At 38.2% G+C, this 20,828-nt stretch overlaps 2 protein-coding genes across 2 annotated transcripts in view; one reads left to right on the top strand and one right to left on the bottom strand.

Moving 5' to 3' along the window:
* Window positions 1-14,514, top strand: part of mtmr11 (myotubularin related protein 11) — a 28,665-nt gene extending 14,151 nt beyond the window's left edge. The window contains exons 3-17 of the mRNA XM_062985972.1: window positions 2,741-2,877; window positions 3,260-3,329; window positions 3,412-3,551; window positions 4,514-4,598; window positions 5,160-5,307; window positions 5,653-5,740; window positions 6,209-6,297; window positions 6,898-7,022; window positions 8,093-8,171; window positions 9,884-9,954; window positions 10,558-10,730; window positions 10,937-11,107; window positions 11,491-11,706; window positions 12,044-12,325; window positions 12,849-14,514. Coding sequence (XP_062842042.1) covers window positions 2,741-2,877; window positions 3,260-3,329; window positions 3,412-3,551; window positions 4,514-4,598; window positions 5,160-5,307; window positions 5,653-5,740; window positions 6,209-6,297; window positions 6,898-7,022; window positions 8,093-8,171; window positions 9,884-9,954; window positions 10,558-10,730; window positions 10,937-11,107; window positions 11,491-11,706; window positions 12,044-12,325; window positions 12,849-13,247 — 2,273 coding nt within the window. The 3' untranslated portion in view covers window positions 13,248-14,514. The remainder of the gene's footprint in view (window positions 1-2,740; window positions 2,878-3,259; window positions 3,330-3,411; window positions 3,552-4,513; window positions 4,599-5,159; window positions 5,308-5,652; window positions 5,741-6,208; window positions 6,298-6,897; window positions 7,023-8,092; window positions 8,172-9,883; window positions 9,955-10,557; window positions 10,731-10,936; window positions 11,108-11,490; window positions 11,707-12,043; window positions 12,326-12,848) is intronic.
* Window positions 14,515-17,691: 3,177 nt separating this feature from the next.
* On the bottom strand, window positions 17,692-19,973 carry LOC134301353 (uncharacterized). Its single transcript, XM_062986021.1, has 2 exons — window positions 19,880-19,973; window positions 17,692-18,125 (listed from the first exon to the last, which is right to left on the bottom strand). The coding sequence occupies exons 1-2, from the start codon at window positions 19,966-19,968 to the stop codon at window positions 17,768-17,770; spliced, it is 447 nt and encodes a 148-aa protein (XP_062842091.1). The 5' UTR covers window positions 19,969-19,973; the 3' UTR covers window positions 17,692-17,767.
* Window positions 19,974-20,828: the final 855 nt, after the last annotated feature.

Below are 20,828 nucleotides of genomic sequence, written 5' to 3'. Positions count from 1 at the left end.
TATTGCAATAGCAGGAGCTCAGAGCCGCAGTTGGATACAGTTAAGTTTTATAGATTTTTTTTAATTCACGTGATGTTCAGCAGATGTGATGTAGGCTGTAAAATCTAAATAGACTGACCGCAGAAAAGTTGGGCCAGTTTCCCTCCAACGTAGGAGAAAGCTGCTCTCCCTTACCAGGGGGAATGAAAAACAAATGTGGATGGAAACAAACCTAAAACTGTGTTTGCTTTATGATTTACTTTAACACAGCTAGAAGTGCCTCACATGGTCTCGCATCGCAAGTAAACTGGCTTTATTTTAGAAACTAGTCTGACTATACCAATGCATTGCAGTACTGTGAGTATCTTTACAGAGTGGAATCAATGGAACTTTAAACATGTTCCTATACGTTGCTTATAAAGTATTCGGCTTTTTACACACAATCCCTTATATGATATTTTAAATGCACTACAGCAATTTTTATAGATTAACAAGTGAAAAAAGTAAAACTGTTTATTGTCATTTAACTAGTATATTAAAAATGAGATTAAAAACTAGTCCTGCACCTTATACAGGTTTTTCCTACCATGTAAGTTGTTTTTTTAATCCCCAAAAACTTTAAGCATCAGTAAGCATCCTTATCTTCTCAGACATTTTACATTTCAACATAGTTTATTAATACTTTTTAATATCCCTTATTCTCTACTTCTACAGGTACAGCAAACACTTTTTTTTCTAACCATTTACCCCTCAAGCCTTAAAAATAGCAAGTATAAGCTCTTTCATCTTAACCAGCACACTGTCTAGGTGAAGTAATACCTTTAATTTTTGTGAATTAAAAGACACTTATTATGAAGACCACTGTGACACCAACTGTCCTTTTATATAAAGTTACACAGCAACATTCATGAAGTTGTAGAAGTCATGTACAGAGTTAGCTATAAAGCTTCTATTTTTCTTTCAGTCTATCTCATCTTACTTGCCTGACCTTGCATCTGCATCCCAGGATGCCTGAGGAATGTCTGAGCTCTTCCAGAGGCTTTAGCTTGAAGAGAATTTTATAAATGTAAACACTTGACAGCATTATTAAAAGCTCTTTGAAGCACTACATATTTTCTAAGATAGAAGGCACCTACGCTCTGGCTCTACAATAAAACAGCAAATCATTTTTTAGGCTTTGCAGATGGTCTGTTTTGATTATTTCAGGGTTTTTTTTTTATTTTTTTTTTATTTTATTTTTATTTTTTATTTTGTATTTTTTTGAGTAGTAGTTGTTGAAGGAAAAATTTGTTTTTTTTTATTATGATCCCAAATCAAAGCAAATATGAGGTATTTATTTGATTTAGTTTGTGCTTAAGAAACCAGCTCAGAAAGACTGACCTGGATTACACTATTGTTTATTTCTTTTTTTATTACAGTTTCATTCTTGCCCCACACTTCTTTACAGCCTTTCTCACTGCCACATCTTACTGGCATGTGATTACTATATAGCCAACGAGGCTTTGAAGGGTTTGTGCGTATTTAAAGCCAGATTTTTTCCCCTCACAAGAATTTTTCCATCCACATTTTCTGTTTTTAGTGTAATTGTAACCAGATAGTAACATAGTTTCAAATGTGCAATCCATGTTCTGTGTGAAATAGTGTACCAATGTTTTTTGAAAGGTTCCTTGCTTAGTTGTATAGTCTGGTGATGCAGGCTGCAATTTTTGTAATTCAATTTGGCGTCTGTGAAATGCCTTAGAAAACATTGGCTTTAAACAAAAATAAATTGAGCATGGCCACATTAGCAGTTTTTCTAAAACCTACCCCAACATCAAAAGAGTTTAATCCACAACATACACAAAACTTAAGTGTCATACCTAACTGCTTTTTACTAATGCAGACGTTTACTGGTGATTTGTGTCCTATTTAGTATGTACATATATGACTTGTAGTGCACTAATGAGACATTAGCCTCAGCTCTGTGATGAATTGGCACCCTGTCCATGGTGTTCCTGCCTTGTGTCCAGTGCTTCCAGTGGAATCGGACCTGCAGCTAATGAAAATAAAATGAAATAATGACATGCATGTCCCCTACAACTTAATGTAATGTTTGACTTCAGAGAATCAGTCAGATGGAATAAACACTCTGGTATGTTGGATTATATAGTTCGCTTTTCATCCAGCTGTTTTCCCCATGAGCCTTAGATGAAAGTCTTTGAGATGAAACACTGTGAGCTTTGTGACAAACTCCCACAGGAAGTGCAGAGCAGCGCAGGAACACTGGGCGTAAACTCCATGTTCATAGCAGTTATGAAAACTGGAAAAGCTTTTAAAGCTAAGTTAAACTGGTAGGAAAAATAAAAACATCTCCCATGGTTTCGTCTTGTAGGAACGTATTATTATCGTCATGTAGTTAACTTTGCATTAATGATGGTGTATATGTGATCATGTGACCCTTCAGAGAAAACACAAAATAATGTGAAAATGAAGTCCATATTCTGAGCACACTGAATAGCCAAACTTATCTGAACATGAGCTTCTTGGACATTTTAATTTCAAAACCATGGACAATAATATGGAGTAAAACATGATATACATGAAAGAATAACATTAAATGTATTTGACTATTAGACATTGTAGACGTTAACCAACGTGTGTTAAATTGTTCATGTCTGTCTCAGGATTTTGTGTGAATCAATAACTGGCATTAATGAATTTCAGAAAGTGTTTGCCGGTGGTGTGTATGATTTATCATGTTTATACTTTGTGTGTGTTTAAGGGGAATGTGTTCTGCAGAGAGCCGTTCTGGTAAGGAAAAAGTTGTCTCCTAAGGAAGGAGGAGGCTGGTTGTCAGGCACTCTGTTCTGCACCCATTTCCGTGTGGCCTTCGTCCCGGAGGACAGTCCTAGACCAGATGTGAGTCCTATACACCTACCCTACATAAACAGCACTTTACCCAGATGTGCTTAACTGGCTGACATGGATTTAAGCAAGTGCGGTGCAATTGTGCAGTGCATGTTAGCATCAGCAGAAAGTATGCTGCTTCTGCGCCTGACTGCAGCTGTGAGCTGCAAATAAGGATAAGCATCATGCTTGCTCATTTGTTACCCAGGTGGAAATAGATCATCAATCTTTATAATTACTCCCAAGCTTCCTGATCTTCTCGTTCCCTCTGCCAGCCTGCTGTAGCATCCGCTTCAGATAATTCTCTGCAGAACTATCAGCTGACTTCAGTTTTGCATTCTATCAGCTATCAGCTATCGGAAATTGAACTGCTTTCTCCTTTCTCTTTGTTTAGGATAATGCTGACCCTGTGCTGCTCGGAGACCATGACGTTGCTCTGGCATCCATTGAGAAGGTTGTGGCTGGTAAGACAATCAAACGTTAATAGCTCTGACTCTCACATTTTTGGCCACTGGCTATTTCAGTTGCCTTTTCTTTGTGTTTTAGTGGGACCATCCAGAACCAAACTGGTTACCCCTAACTCCTCCCTGAAGTTTACTCCAGAGGAACTGGTGCTGTACTGCAGAGATCTGCGTGTCCTGTGCTTCCTGTTTGACAGACTTACACCTGATGCCCAGGCTGTGGAGGTCAGTGTCTAATGATTAAAGTCCAATAAAGTATTTCCATCATTCTTTGTATATTAAAGTCCAAAAACAGCATTCATAATTTATTAATACATGGAGTACTCTGTCAGTCAGTCAGTATCAGACATTCATTATTGAGAGACTAATACTACTGTTTGAATTATACACACACTGTCCACTTTATTAGAAACACCTGTGCACCGATAAAGCAGTGATTAAAACGAAATGAAATGACTAGTGCACAAGAGCACCAGTGTGCACCATTGTTTATGTAATGCTTATTAAAAAGGTCGAAGCTAATTAAGACTATATTTATTTATAGCATGAATTTTTAATATTAGACCAATATTTAATGTAAAAAATGAATAGCCAACCAAATGTACCTGAAAATCGGGAAAAACAAAATTTTGCTGTTTATAAAGAATTACTTAACTAATTGGAATTAAATGTGTTGCTTTACTAATTGCACTTATTATAAGTTTTTGATTCACCAGCTAGGCACCCATGGTGTCCACATGGGTTTCCTCTGGGTGTTCCGGTTTCCTCCCACAAATCCAAGACATGCAGACTAATTGTAACTACTAGAAATCTTGAGCGTGAGTGAGTAAGTGTGTGTGAATGTGTGTGTGTCTGCCCCGTAATGGACTGATGACCCGTCTATGGTGTTTCCTACCTTTTGGCCAATAAATCAGACCCACTGTGACCCTGACCAGGATGTAGTGGTGGTGAAACAGACAGCATATGAATGAATGAATGAATGAATGAATGGAATGAATGAATGAATGGTTTATAAGCACACACTGCTGCTGATGTTTGTTTTGCTTGTGACATAATCTAACTAAATATGTCCACGTTCATTCAAAAACAAACAATGATCCAGGGCTCTGTGCACTTTTAATCTTACGTTTTGTGAATGAATGGAAGTACAATGTGAAACATAATTCAGTAATTGTATTACTCTGCAGATTACATACACCATTGCCAAGACATACCAGCCTTCAAAGCCTGGCACCATCCTCTCCTTTCAGAATGCTGCTTTGGGTAGTATTGGTAAGTGAACCAGTATGCAGTTAATCCAGTCTCATCGCTCTGCATCACATTCTCCGACGCAGGAGTCGTGTTAGGAACCTGCTGTTTACACAGTCATTTCTAATTAGGTAGAGGAAAATTCCTTTGTTGTAGAAACAGCCGTGTAACAACCACACTAATTCAGCCACCTAAACAATCAGGACAGGAGTTTTTTTTTTCTTAACCACACAGTGAGAAAAGCAGCTGTGCTGTGTGACTGCACTGATTGTTCTTTGGCTGCGAGTGTCCTTGTTACTATCTCATCCCTCACATTTGATATTCAAATGAAATCATATGAAGAAACATGAGCCAAGTGGAGAGGGAAACAAGTGCCCACTAAGCGCTTGTTTAAATAATGGGGAGTAACTTGACCTTCTGGCCTTTATTAACCCCACCAAACTGTGTGTGCGTGCGTGCATATGCGTGTGGTCAGGTCATGTTTATCACATTACTGCCTCGAAATTGTCACTGCAATATAAATAAGAAATAATTTCATGGCTTACATCATTTCACTTGCTTACACTCTGTTGGTGTTGTTTGTAGAAATTAAACAATTTCTAAGTAACCGGCCTCGAGACCCAAGCATGAACTGGTTTCAAAGTTCATCAAACTGGGAGCAGGAGCTGGAGAGGACTGGAGCTACTGGCTGGAGGATCAGTGCTGTCAACGATCGCTTTGAAATGTCCACAAGGTATCCGCACCCTTTTATAATATCTAATGAATTTGGTTGCCCAGCTAAGTCACATAAGAAAAATTGAAAGAAGGGGAAAAGTTTCTTACACTACAGAAGCTGGTGTTAGGAAATTGATTTTTATTTTTTTATTTTTTTTAAGCTCATTACTACTTTTAGATTCCTATGGTTTAAAAATAGTGGTTATTTTGACTGGCTAAAGGTGCCATGCTAGGATTGCAGAGCCAGGAAAGCGTAAGAGAGATGGACAGTTGATATCCTGTCTGTGAGAGATTAGTATGATTTGGTGTTGAGAGTCGTTGGTGGGCGCAATGTCACACTTTTTTCTCGTTTGTTTTCTTCTAGCCTTTCCAGGTTTAACGTGGTTCCTCAGAAAGTGCTCGACACTGAGCTGAAAAGAACGTTCGCCCATTTCAACGAGGGTCGCATACCGGTAAGTCCAAATTGCAGCTGCTTTTTAAAGTAAAACCTCAGTCACACCAGAAACCAGAAAAGCCGGTGTGTTCAGGCTGACAGTGAGAGATTTTGGTCTGCCATTGTGGTCCAGTTTAATGTTTAACTTTGCATCTGCAACTTGATCAAACACTCCTTATTAATTGCAAGTCATGTTGTTGCATTTGCATTAAATAATTTCTTCAGATTGTTAAGATCTGTAATAGTAAACACTTGACAATTTAGATTACTTGTGTTTGAACATGAAGCACCATCCATTCATAGCAGAACTGATTGTAGACTTGAGTTCCCAAAGTTGCCATTGTGAAATCACCACAAATCCCATTAAAATGCATGATAATTTGCACTCAATAACCTAGTGTGACCAGGTCAAACACATCTAGATGTTGCCTTGTAAACTTTGTACACTGTTTCGTCTGATATTTGTAATGTGATTTCTTTTGTGTAGCGCTGGTGTTGGAGACATCCACGTGGCAGTGACTTGCTCCGCATGGCCAGCTTCCAGAACAACATCTATCATGAGAAAGATGATATCCGGTCTGTACTAGCTTTAGCCTTCTCGCAAAATACTGAATCAGTAAAAAAACAGAAAAATTGAACAGTAAAATTACATTTAGAAAGGTTTTAAGAATGTATTTTAGGTTAGAACTGTGTGTTTCCTTTCTGTATCCATAGTATCCTAAGAGGCTAGCCATTAAGCAGAAAGTTTTAGTACCCTTGTACAATTTGGCACTTTAATAATACTACCAGTATGCCAAAGAGTAAGTGCCGTGTTGCTAAGTTTAAATGTTTCACCCTTTAGTCTTCTAACATACTTTGGGTTATTGTGGTCAGATTACTCACTCTTGGTTTTATCTGCCTACACAGCTCTCCTTCAGAAAGCTTTTTCCTTGTGCACATGATCTGTAACAAACTTTAGTCAGGCTTTAAGGTGCCAGTTTTTAAGCTGTTTTTTCCTGCACTGTAGCATTTAAGCCCATGACCTTGTAAAGCATAATGAAAAATGTCAGCCATTCAGTTATGGAAAACGAAGATGCAGAAACGTTTGAAACCCACACGTGTGTGCGTATGTAAACGGTGGACTAAATATAGCTTAGTAAGGTTGTCAACATGGCTTGTTCTGTCTGTATTGCACAGAAATTTGGAGCTGATCCTGTTTGGTGGGCAGTCGCAGTGTGTGGTGGTGGACCTCGGGGATGAAATGCCCTCTCCTGCAGATATTCAACTGGCACACACACGACTACGAGCCCTATGCCTTGGAGGTCAGTGCTGGGGAACTAGAGTCGGGATGTTATTTGTGATAACACGGTACAGTTTATTGGTGGATGTGATTATTCCCATTTACAATTGCACTGCAATTATGGAACTAGTCATAACATATTTCCCAGGGTGGCCAGGATGCTTTCTGTGTGGAGTTTGCCTAATGAATCAGACCCATCGCGACCCTGACCTGGATAAAGCTGTGGTAAAAAAAGACAATGAAAGAATGGTGACCGTTGTTTAAACAGTGCATTATGACAAAGGTATAAAAGTGAAGCGCCCTCTGGTGGTTGGTGGCTGGCTGTGGTCAATGTGAAGTCCTGCTTACACTAATGTAAGTAAATAGAGCACAAACTAACGAAATCAAACTAACATAACTAGTCGCAAGCCACTTGGTGTTTCAGCAGTTGTGGTCTGTCAGTCCTATATGTTTCCTTCATGTTATTTTTATATTTAATAGTTTTATTTAGGTATATGTAATTGATTGAACATAATTGTTATATTTATTGTTATTATTTATTATGGTTGATATGTTGATTGACAGCAGTGTTGGCCAGTCTTGAACTGTGTATGCACACTTTACATTCCCTTCATTAAGCAGTGACTCTGGTTTACCGTACTTACTAATTAAGCTTCTAACCAGTCATTACATGCGACTTGTAATTTATTAAGATTGTAGTTACGTACATTTCTCATTACATTATTTATTCCTGGATTGAGGAGGGCCAGGAATGTCCATAAGAAATACAGACATGCATAGAGAAAACACTTTCTCCAGTTAAAACAGATTATTTCTTCTATTTTCTATTATCTAAACATAAACTGTGTTTTGTTTGGTAAGCTTTTGGTTTAATAACAACAGAATGGGTAGAACCCAGTAGTTGGACAGCCATGCTGTCTTGTACCTATTTAGTTACTGGTATTTTCAGTGTCTGTTGGTAGATCACATCCACAATAGCCTACCAAATTCCTCACCCTGCTATGTGATGGAAAATCTTACTCCACATGTTTCTGTTATGATCTTCTGTACAAGTGTTACTCATGTATAATTTATTTATGTTTTTTTATGCAGACATTTCAGCATCTGTATCTGTGCCAGATGACAAGTGGCTTTCCTCTTTAGAGGGAACGCACTGGCTGGATTATACCAGGTACTTGAATCATTATTACACTGTTACTGTTCCGTTGTGACTCATTACAGACAGTAAAAATAAAATAAAATTACATTACTGAGGTAATCAAACAAAATTACCTTCTGTTAATTTATTTCTGTCTGGTGTTTATAAACATAAATCACATAGCAAATTAAGCAGTGGAAAGCTAAACAACTCCTAATAGAACCATTTTCTGTAAACCACCTGTGTAAATGTCACACTTGTAAGTCATGTTTAATCTGCCTGCTAAAATTATGAAAAAAAAACTACTGTATTTAAAAACTAAAACTGTTTTTAGTAATCCTCAAAGTTAAGGGTTAGTCAGTAAAATTTGCTTTAAAAAACTTTCGAAAATTTTGTTGTATATGCCGATTTATTTTCTGAAACTATTTATTATATTTAATAATTTATATTGATTGATTGATTGAGTACTTTATTAATCCCTGAAGGGAAATTGTGGTGTCGCAGCAGCAATAACAATTATTACAAAAAACATCACACAATGACATTACAAAGAGGTAAATAAAAGAATACAAAAATTAAGACAAATGTAATTACAAGTAAGATATAAGAACTAAAAAATATATATAAAGAAAATAAAATATAATAATATAAAAAATAAGAATATAAAAACATCTAACAGGACAAGAACAACGGAAACTAAAAACTAAAAAGGGGGGAGCCTAAAGGTGCAAATAAAACAGTACCATGTGCAAATTGTAAGTTTAATTGTCTTTGTGGGTGTTATAGGTTCTGCGTCCTTCTCTTGCACCAGTGAGAGTTATTATAGCTTGCCACAGCTGTGGGCAGAAATTACTTCCTATAGTGCTCTTTGTTGCACGAAGTTGGCGGAACCTTCCACTAAAGGCACTTTGCTGTTTAATCAGTAGGTTGTGTAACGGGTGTGAGCTATTGTCCATTATGTTGAGCAGCTTGTGCAAAATTCTCTGCTCAATAACCAGCTCTAGGGTCTCAAGAGCAAACCCCAGCACAGAACCAGCCTTCCTGATAAGCTTGTTTAGCTTTTTGGAGTCTTTGGCTCTAATGCTGCTTCCCCAGCAGATGGCTGCATAGAAAATTGCACTTTCGACTACAGACTGGTAAAAAATGTGTAGCATCTTGCTGCATACATTGAAGGACCTGAGCCTCCTTAAAAATTAAAGTCTGCTCTGGCCCTTTCTGTAGACAGCCTCAGTGTTGCACTTTCCAGTCTAGTCTGTCATCAAGATGGACACCAAGGTATTTGTAACTTTCCACCACCTCCACCTCCTCCCCCAGGATGCAGAGGGGTTTCAAAGCAGTCCTGGTCTTCCTGAAGTCTAGGACCATCTCCTTTGTCTTGGCCACATTTAAAAGAAGGTGGTTGTTCCTTGACCATGAGACAAAGCGGTCAACCAGATCCCTGTACTCACTCTCATCTCCACCCCTAATACACCCCACCACTGCTGAGTCATCTGAGAACTTTTGTAGATGACGGGACTCGGAGTTGTACTGGAAATCTTAGGTATACAGGGTAAAGAGAAAAGGTGAGAGAACAGTCCCCTGCGGTGCTCCTATGCTGCTAACCGCCTGATCAGAAACACCTCCATTCAGTCTCACAAACTGCGGTCTGTCTGTCAGGTAGTCAGTAATCCAGGAGGTTGTGAAGGTGTCCACTTGCATTAATTGGAGCTTCTCCATATAGGTGTTATTAAAATGTTTGTGTTAAGGTGCTGTTTGAAAAAAGCGGCAGAAGTAGCCTGTTTACTCAGAAGAGGTCAGCTGACCGTTGTTCTGCAGGGTAAGTCTTGTCAGTTATTTAAAAAAATAGCTTTGCAATAATCTTAGCATTCTGTACAACACATGTAGACAATCAGAAAGTTTCAGCTTCTGGTAATAAATGTAAAAAATAATTAAAAACTTTTTATTAGTAATTCAAGAAGCTTGGGTGGCACAGTGGTCTATTACACTGTGGTTTGCATCTTGGCAGTGCGATTGGCCAGCTGGTCATCTACACAGACATGATTATGGAAAATGTTTGAGGGGGGAGATGGCCGAAGCCCTGTGCAATGGCACCCCATCAAGGGTATTTATGCCCAGTGTTTCTCAGAGGAACCAGACCTGCTGCTTTGACCAGGACAAAGCAGTTGATGAAATTGATAAATAATTTGTTTACAAACGAGTAAGTTCTTCTGATAAATGTAGATTAATGGCATGGTTTACAGTTTTGGTGAACAACATCTGTAGAAGGTTAATCAAAGGCTGTGTCATACCACAACGTTGACCATTAATGACCAAACATTTTATGAGGAGAAAATTGTACTAGTCAAGTCATTGTGTCTGTATCAAGCAGGGAACATGTGTGAGAAAAACACAAACATGTTGTTTTTATTGGTCTGTGCAGAGCCAGATGACCGTGACATGAACTGTGTGGTGTGCAGTCTGGTGCAGGTGATGTGTGATCCACACTGCCGCACAGTGGCAGGATTTCAGAGCCTCGTTCAGAAGGAGTGGGTGATGGCAGGACATCGCTTCCTTAGCCGCGTCAACTACCACAGGGACAGTGATAAAGAAGAGGTAAGCACCCCTACCTGTTAAACACATAAGGCTGCAGTTCTTTTCTTGGCAAGTATGTTGATGTGAATTGGAAACTCCATATTAATGCCCATAGTTTTGGAATGGAAAGACTAACAAGCTGATGTTCAGGTGTCCTGCTCGGATATGTAGATAAATTAAATAATTCATGGACTGCTGTTGATACATGGTGGATGTCCTGTGTTCAGGCTCCAATCTTCCTGCTTTTCCTGGACTGTGTGTGGCAGCTGTGGGCTCAGTTTCCTGCTCGCTTCCAGTTGACTGAATCCTACCTGCTAGCCCTACATGACAGTCTGCACCTGCCCCTGTTCAGCACCTTCTTGTCTAACTGCCAGAGAGAACGCTGTCGTCGCTCACAGGTACACACACACACACACACACACACACACACACACACACACACACACACACACACAAACATAGAGAGATTAGCTCACTGACCTGAACAGACAGGCAGACGGTGCTCATTAATGTTCACATCAACATCATTATTTTTGCCTTGTAGGTGGGGTTGCCAGATTTCAGCTCTGGGAAAAAAACCCAGAAAGGGGGCTTTGATGCTTGCTCTTCTTTGATTATAGTTAAGCCTGGCTTTGTTGTTTAAAATCTTTGTGCACCCACAAATTAGTGAAGTGTCCAGACTGAACCCACTTGTGGAGCTGACTAGTTAGCCAAGTTAGTCTGTTCACTGCTTGCTAACTTTACCTATGTTAAATTTCACATGTTAATTTCCTCTCTGCAGCACTTGTCGCCAAGCTACACCCCAGTGAACGGGCTAAGGGAATTACCCAGAGTTACAGCCGAGGAGCCGGCTGACCCTCCGTACCCGTCCGTGTGGGACTGGGCCCTGCAGTACAGCAGCCAAAGACGTGCTCTCTTCATCCAGCCCGTGTGTCATCCTGTCTCCCCTGGAACTATTCTCAATGGTAACTTCAACACCAGCCTGGACTCTGAGTGGGTAAGATGTGGGAGAGCTTGTGGCTCATGATTATTGGGGAGAACCTGGCTAAACATTCTGGATCACTTGTGTTGTCAGTAAATGTCCTGATTTTCTTGAACTGGTGTAGTAGGACAATATGGTTTTATATGTGTTTTTAAAATCAGGCCAGCTTAAAAAAATAAAGTGTGTTAAATTTAATAACCTCATCTAATTAAAGTCTCAGCCTAAATAGGACACCTCATTTTGTCAGATTTCATAGTTTCTCCTCGTTTTAGTATTTGTTTTTACACTAACCCCATTTCAAACATTATCTCTCTCTCTTCCTCTCTCTCTCTCTCTTTTCTCTTTTTATCAGAGTGAGAGTGCTTCAGGTTCAGTGTTTCTGCTCTCGCGTGGTGTGTTCTCCTGCCCTTCCAACCTGCTGCCATGGAGGACCGGAGGAGGTTTGAGTTCCTTTAAAAAGAGTCACAACAGGGCACCCTCCTGTGAGGGTATACCCACTCTCGAGCGCCTTATCAAGGCTGAACCATCCATCAACTGCCCTTTCGAACCTCACGAGCCTTTGCTTCCCCTGCTCCTGGGGCCCTGCGTGCACATCTGGAGAAACTGCTACCTGAGAGGGGCACTGCACGCACAGGTAATTACACATCACACTGTGACATTTTGCTAATTCTTACAGTAAGGACTTCTTTTTTTCAAGGCTGTGTAACACCTTGAATATTATTGATCCATAAACACAACCTTTGGTTGCAGGCATTGACTTTTGCAGCTTAGCCAGAGTAAAGGTTTTGATGGGCAGCCTGGCCTAAGCATTGTGGCTGTATATACAGTATATATATTTGTTTTATCATAACTTCTATATGATTGAATTTATGAGCTCAGAGGTGTGTATAGTCGATAGTCTCTACTAAACTACAGAAAGACATTTTTGTTTTGGTAAAGTAACTGCACATAGATTAACAAGTGTCTACAAATTGTGTAAGATGGCAGATAAATATGTTAAGCATCTTCTATTAAACTTTTTTTTATTTTTTTTTTTAAGATTGTAATAATTTTAAGGCACACTCTTATGTTTGTTTTATGAGACATGCTGTGTACAGTACAGTTTTAGCATTTTATTTCCAGCATACATTATGATGAGAACCGTTTTTCTTATTTAGGCTTTTACATATCCAATGTCGTCTAACCCTCGGCACCCGGTGGAGCAGCTGTCCTGGGAGGTGGAGGGTCTTCGAGAGCGTCTGGCGCAGGCCTCCACAGGCCGCGTTCAGAACCGCAAGAGACAGGAAAACCGCCGGCTTGACTCTAACCTCAACCAGAATGCGAATAATGGCACATTTCTCTTTAAATCCTCCTCCTCTTCATCATCCTCATCTTCATCCTCCACTTCTTCCTCCTCTTCATCCAGGAGCTCTCAGCAAGAGAGTCCGAGCCGTGTTTTAGGACGCTCCAAGTACAGCGAGGGTGGCAGACACACGTTTCTCTTTGGCCACTATGCATCTAATTCCAGTGCCAAACTGCCCAAGAGTAGCGGCTCACTGGGTAACAAACCACGTTAATGTCTTAAGCACTCAGACTCTTTAATTCCAATTTAGCACAGACCAGGACCAACAATATTATAGCAATATTATTTTATACTGTCTTACTAAATACACAGCACTTTCACATCAATAAGGTACTGCATTACAAAGAAAAAAGCACAATGATTATTATAATAATTTAGGTAAATATTTGGTTACTTGCCTGTACAGTATTCTGGTATATAGTATACTGCACAGGTAGAATATAGTATACTGTATATAGCAGGGATGATCAGTATGGCAGAGGTGTCGTATCTAAATACCTGAAAACATTTCAGTATAAGAAAATGCATCAGGGTATTCATTACTCCTATTATTTCAAATTTCACATTGTCTTACAAAAAAGTGGTACAAACAAAAATGGTACGAAAAAAGTCAGTTTTACATTAAAAATTATTCTCTGTTTGGACCAAACTTATCAAACATCAAATCTTGATGGATCTTTGTTTAAAAATGGCTGCTTATTTCAGCAACAACAGCAACCAGTCTTTTCTTTATGTCCACCAGATGGAGACAATGATTGAGACTCTTGTCTATTGGGACTTAACCTGAATATTTTCACTGTGTGTGTGGGGAGGGTTATTCTGCACACAGAGGCTCAATGCTGTTTGTATATCCTGCGTTTATTAATGACGCCCAGTATTACAAAAATTTATTACTAAAAAGAGTAAATAAACATTCGTCTTTCTTTATTATTTATAACTTTTAACATTTTTTTGATTATATAAATAGTATTATCTTATTGTTAGTGTAATTTGTATAGTTGTGGTAAGAAGCAATAGTTGTGTGATAAGTGCGCTGTGTTCAGATGCGTATGGATTGAAAATTGTGGACTGTAAACTAATATTCATGCTTATAATTAATTTCTCTAATTGTTTTTTTTAAATATATATTTCTATTGTCTGTATGTTCATGTCACTGGTACTTTTTAATACCGACAGTACTGCACAAAGCGTTGTTGGCTCTTTCAGCAGAGTGTGTCCTGTTCTGTTTATGTAAATATTAATAAATGGTCACATTTTTCTGAAAACAGTGATGTATTCCAACGTTCTAAACCTGGAAGTCATGCTGAATGCTGCCACTGCTTTACTGCAAGCAGAAAAAGGTTATTTGTACATTTGTCTGTTATAACTTATCATTATCACATTTTACATTTAAAAACAGTTTATGTTCATAATACAAGATGGATTTTTGTACAGAATTTAACCCCAGGCATGTCATTGTTGGAATAAATTTAACAACACCAGATTTTGTGTTCACATTGCTTTATGAAAATAACATTTTGAGTATTCATTTGGAATACAATTTGGTCATATTTAAGCAATATATATATATTTATTTATTTATTTTTGCGTTCATGCTGCTTTGAAAAACTAGGGGTTTCTAGGAAATTTAAAAGATTAGGGGGCTGGGACATATTTAGAGAAAATTATATCAAAAAGAGTCAAATAAAGTAGGAAGGTTAAAGGTTTTGCCAAGCTTCTTTTTCTAGTCTTTAGATTATTAAGACCACTTTGCTCCTGGGAACACCTAAAGCCCTTTATTACTATATATATATATATATATATATATATATATATATATATATATATATATATATATATATATATTACTTTATATCCGTCTATGTCCTGATCTATGCTTTGCCACAATTTAATCACATTATATCCAGAGACACTTCTTTGGATTTAATAGCTTGGTTTCTGCCCCTTATGAACCTTATTTCAAGGATGATACATGCAAACAGGAAGCAAATTATCTAAATACCTTTGAGAGAAAGGGGTTTTAGTTTTTACTTTTTGTGTTGTACCTGTAGAAGAGAAGGTATTTGTTACAGCATGGTACTTCCTTTAGTGGAGATTATTGCAGGTACTTTACATTGCTCATCTGTTCCCTGCATTGTTTTATATGAAGTGTCCTTGTAACGTGAGATTACGTACGTTCATTCTGTCAGCCTCAGCTGTACAGTGGTGCTAAGGCTCCTGAGCCTGCTGTATCAGGCCAAGCATTGCTGTCGTTATCAGGTGCCCAAAGGTCTGCTAACGCAAACATAACTTCCGCTGAAGGAAATGCCAGAGTGGTCACTCCTTCTAATTGATTTTCTTCAGCTAAACCCAGCCAATGACTTATTCCCACACTGAGGGCTTTGCATGTTTGTTCGGCACTACAGGAAGTAGAACTCATTTCCCTCTTTCGCCTTTTATTCTCTGATTTGTATCGATGTACAGTGACGGTTGTAGAGAAATAAATCTTTACAAGCCTATTGTGCATGGATTCAGTCAATCAATTCTTACCTATTAAAAGTGACACAAGAGGACTGTTCATTTCTGTGAAATTTTATATTCTTATGAAAATAAATATTTACACCAATCAGTTTACAAGAAGCAAAACAAACATTCAAAATATTTTATGACTAAACAAGTGCAAATTACTCAATGCAATTATCCACAGCAGTGAATTCAAAAATACTTACATCAACAAAATAATACATACTAAAAACATAAAAGCAGCTGAAATATAGAATAATGTAAATTGAATGTTTTATAATCAGGCAACAAACACCATATACAAATATAACTTTAATATGTATATCTTTTAAGATGCTTATTTTCTTATATAAAACACATTATTAGGTAGTTTCAACAGAAGGAAAAGAACTGAAGGGCGATCAGTTCTTTCAGTTATTCGGATAGGAGAAGTTTCTCCAGGTTTTTTTTTTTCTTTTTCTTTATTCTTATGATTACACTCTTACATCTGAACAGCAGTGAATTTAATGAGTTTCTAGTAGCGTTTTTACCCTAGAAAGATTTAGTGGTTTTAATAAATGTAAAATCATGGTATGGCATACAGTAATATTTATGTAGTTAGCATACTAGAACATCAGACATTTGAGCACTGATGACAACTGCTGTATAATTTACACTGATTAGCCAAAACATTACGACCATCTTTCTAATATTCTGTCAAACAGCGCTAACCTGCTGAGATCTAGACTCTACAGGACTTCTGAAGGTGTCCTGTGGTTGGTATCTGGTACCATCAAGGCTACATGATCTAGGAGAAAACAGGATTCATGCTTACAGGTTCATCTGCTAACAGGTTCATCTGGTCAGGTGGCATTTCTTAATTGCTCTAATGTCCAGGTCAGACTTCTATGCGCCCACTGCCGACACTTCCAACAGGCACAGGGATTAGCATGAGCTCTCTAAGGCCAATGAGCACTGTGACAACACAGCCCTGTTCACAGAACGTTTTATCTGAGGCAGAAATTCTTGTCTCTAAAGAGATTTAGATAGTCTTACTAGGACAGGTAGCAGCACTGTGTGAAATGCAGCTAGTAAACCACTTGTTTGTGAGGTAAACAAAACTGCTAGTCATATCCATGGATGTAAACTTATAGGAAAAATACCACAATGACGTGTCAATTTGAACTCAAACTGCCTTAAATTGCAAGTCAGTTTTTACAACTTTAATTTTGAAGGTTTTGTTTGTTTACTTCGGTTAAAGTCGTTGTCTTTTTACCAGGTGGGTTTTATTTGTGGGTGTGGCCTTGCTGTTAATAACCAACTTTAGCAAAGACTTTTCCCAGACAGTCTTGTTGGGCTAAAAGGTTAAGAGGCAGGTTATGGTCTCTGCCCAAAACAGAACTAAGTAAGTAGTGGACACACAAGACAATTGTCTAGCTATTTGCTTAATGCCGCATATCAATTTTTGATACTGGTTGAACTATCATCGTTCCCATTAAAATAACATTATATCAGGAATGACCATAATCAGCAAACTTTTCCTATGTCTGTACAATAGCCTAGAAATAGCATAAACAAATACATTAGCAAGGTAAAATTGCACTCTTGCTCTTTCTTGCGAATTATTCAGATGGCTCAGATATTGACTTCTTATGTAATGTCAGCTAGGTTTTACAAACTTAGTCAAAAGTTTATATACTTGTAAGAGACATGTATTTCATGGTGATCCTCTAATTTAAGTCCTTTTATAATGTTACTGTGAGTATTTTAAAAATAAAATATAGCAAAAATATTTATATTTAAATGATTCATTTAATGATGTAAATAAAGTTTTATTTTGTGATGCCCTCCTAATTCCTTGTTGGTGATAATGATTGGCTAAGCTGATGACTTCTCTGTGTCCATATCTAGAGAACAAGTTTCATTGTACTTATTAAAAAGACCATGAATCAGTGGTGTCTTGACCAGAACCTTAAACCTAAAGTTGACCGCAGTTAAAATAGTAATTTGTGGCTACATTGCCAACTGAACCATTAGAAAGGACATTTTTTGGATACAAATCTTTCAATCTCAAGTTGTCCATGTGTATTTCAAAAGGAGATGCAAACTATACTTTGACCTCAGCTTGAGGTAGCTATGAGTTGGTTAGCCACTTTGCTCTTTACTTACTAGCTTTACATTAGTTTTTATTCTTTAGGATCCAGTACCATTTCTAGACAGATGCTGCATTTGCAGACCAGTTTACACAATCCTTTAATCCCACTGGTTTTCCTCCTCCTCAACCAGCCGTTGTTTCTGGCTTCCAAATGGTGAGTAGTGGCTTATGACTGGGTAAGCAGGCACGGGCACTGAGCCACTGAGGTGGTGAAGGGACTTGCAGACAGGGCAGGGGTACTCAGCTAGACCCTCAATGTCCTCAAAAGCCAGGTTGACTATCTGAAAGGTGCAGGGTTCACAGTACTGGTGACCGCAGGACAGGCGTCTGAGATGGGAAGCGTATGAGATGCAGCATTGGCAGTGATGTACAGGGTCAGAACCCACAGACAGGCTGCCCGTCAGTGAACTACTCTCCATACTTGCTGCTCGACTGGAGCCCAGCTTTCTGGAAGATCTAAAAAAAAAAATAGAAACAAATATAGATTTTTATTCTACAAGACTGTTAAAATCAGGCCTGGATGTGTCCAATTAATAATTTAATTTAATGAACTGATTGATTATCTAGGAGAAAATTACTTTTTTGCTCACTCCTCCACAAAGTTAAACTGATTCAACTTTGTGAACCTGGATTATTGAGCATGCATCAAGAGATTTTTTCCTCACTTGTTTTACGGTGGATTTGGGTTTTTTTAAAATTATTGGCCTTTCTGTTAGAAACACACCCAATTGGCACTCATCGAAGGGGTACAGTTACTTTTTCATGCACTGTGTTTTCATCATTCTTTAGTCTTTTATCTGTGGAAGTTTTCTGATCGCAGGATGCTTTATAGTTTTATTTGGCGAACTAATATCTTCTCAGCATTCAAATTAAAATGGTTAAAAATCCCAACAGCACTGCTGCACCTGCTGACAATATGCACAACCTGGGTCAAAAGTGTTTTTGATTATCACAAATCCTTATTTCAGTTTTATATTTTTTGCTTTTTTAATAAAAATCATTTTTGTATCTCTACCCTTCTAATGCACAACATGGGTCAAAAATTACCCTTATGTATTTACTATGGAATTTGACAGAAACTACTGACATTTGTAAGTGTTTGTAGTCAAAAACATATTTACTGATCTTTTGAAAGACAACCAAAGATTAGGCTCTTGAATCTTGAATATGTCCAATACTATTTGCTTGCTAGCTGTTTACATATTCTAGTATAGATAGCTTTTATTAGCTAAGACAGCAAATACATGAATAACTGACAAATGTGCATATGAAAATATTCTTGAATGGATGAATATGGGTCATTTTTGACCCATGTTGTGCATTAGAAGGGGTTTGCTTAGCTTGTGCATCAAAGGGTTAATTGATTATGATAGCCAGGATAGGCATTGCTGTCTGTGGTGTTACCACCTCTCTCACAAACACCAAAAATTGTCTGTCTTGTTACTGTCTGTCTGTCTGTCTACTGACTGCAAGACGTTTCAGAAAATAGTCTTCAGTTTCTGCCCAAATCCTAAAAATATGCCACTAGGTGGGTTGGCAAAAATTGCCCTAAGTGTGTCAGGGAGTGTGTGATTTCCTGAGATGGATTCGTGACATCACCATGAACATAATCTGAATAAAGTATAAAATAAAGATGAACGAATAAATAATTTAATTACAATACATCATTAACAATAAAACACCTGAACCAACACCAAACACCATCTTGTTCAATGTCATAGCCAGTGTGTCCATGTAAAAAAAGAATGACCCATTTTACAACCACTGTGTGTATAATTCTTGATACAGGGATTTAATTGAGTCAAACTCTGACATTCAAACATTCCTGTGATTGAGTGCTGCCCTGTGGTGCCCTGTGGTGCCGAACACAACGCGACTCTGACCAGGTTTGGGCGGTAAAAATGATGATGTAAAGGTAAAGATGAATGAATTAATAAATTCGAGGTCAAACTCTGCTTAATGTATTCTGTAGATTGTAATTTTATAAATCTGTGTAAAATCAGGTTACTGTCTGGATTTATTGTAAATCAGTTTCTTTATACGGTGAGGTTTTGTTAGAGCAGTTATAACAATAGAAACGAATTATTTGGCCAAAAAGACAAAAGATACCTTAGAAATATCTAAAATGTGTCATTAACAAACATGTCCTCGTATTGAAATGACTGCGTGTAGGTAAAAATGGTACCTCCAGTACAGATGTGGTTGCTCACCTCTGAGACGATGTCGGAGTGCCTTTAAAACAATCGAAACCTAGTGCGGAGAGAATTCTCCAAAACATGGCCATGCCGCTTTCTTTCATCCCTGCAAAAGCCCCCAGTCATGTTCATGTTCTGTTTTATATCCAGACATGTTTATCTTCAGCTCATCCACTGAGGAGCAACGAGGATCTAAAAGCAGTTCACGCATTCACACTTAGAGAGAGAGAGAGAGAGAGAGAGAGAGAGAGAGAGTGTTTGTGTGTGTGTGTGTGTGTGTGTAAGAGAGAGAGAGAGAGAGAGAGAGTGTGTGTGTGTGTGTGTGTGTGTGTAAGAGAGAGAGAGAGAGAGAGAGAGTGTGTGTGTGTGTGTGTGTGTGTGTGTGTGTAAGAGAGAGAGAGAGAGAGAGAGCGTGTGTGTGTGAGCGTGTGTAAGAGAGATAGAGAGAGAGAGAGTGGGAGGCTAATTCACCTACAAAAATACAAATCTACTCAAATATTTTATTAAATATAATTTCCTTTTTAAATATACTATGTGAGGCTGATCGAAAGCACATCAAGCCTACATTGTGATTCTGTGGATTGTTTCATTCAAAGATGCCATAACGCTATGTTAATGTGCTGTAGTCATGGCGACCTGATAAAACCGCTGGTTCTTTATTATTTAGAAGTTGAACATTTCAATTCCTTTTCTAAATACTGCCATGTGAATGCTGTCCCAGAAAATACATACACTAGAATCCTGTTTAAATTGGTACCACCTAAAAAAGTGTTTAGTTTAGTCAGTCTTGTGACTCTATATTGGTGTAAAGATGGCAGTCTGGTGACTAAAACCTGTCAGACGAGTGAACCTCAGGAACATACTGGAATATTTCACAACCTACTGCTGCAACAACTGCCAATGTTCACCCAATATGGTCACATCCTCTAGCCTAAATTAGACAGTTCCTGTTCATTTCAGCATT

This window comes from Trichomycterus rosablanca, chromosome 23 (assembly GCF_030014385.1).
Source record: "Trichomycterus rosablanca isolate fTriRos1 chromosome 23, fTriRos1.hap1, whole genome shotgun sequence".
NCBI lineage: Eukaryota > Metazoa > Chordata > Actinopteri > Siluriformes > Trichomycteridae > Trichomycterus > Trichomycterus rosablanca.
Note: the sequence above shows the minus strand (reverse complement) of the source record. Positions and strands in the feature narration are given on the sequence as shown.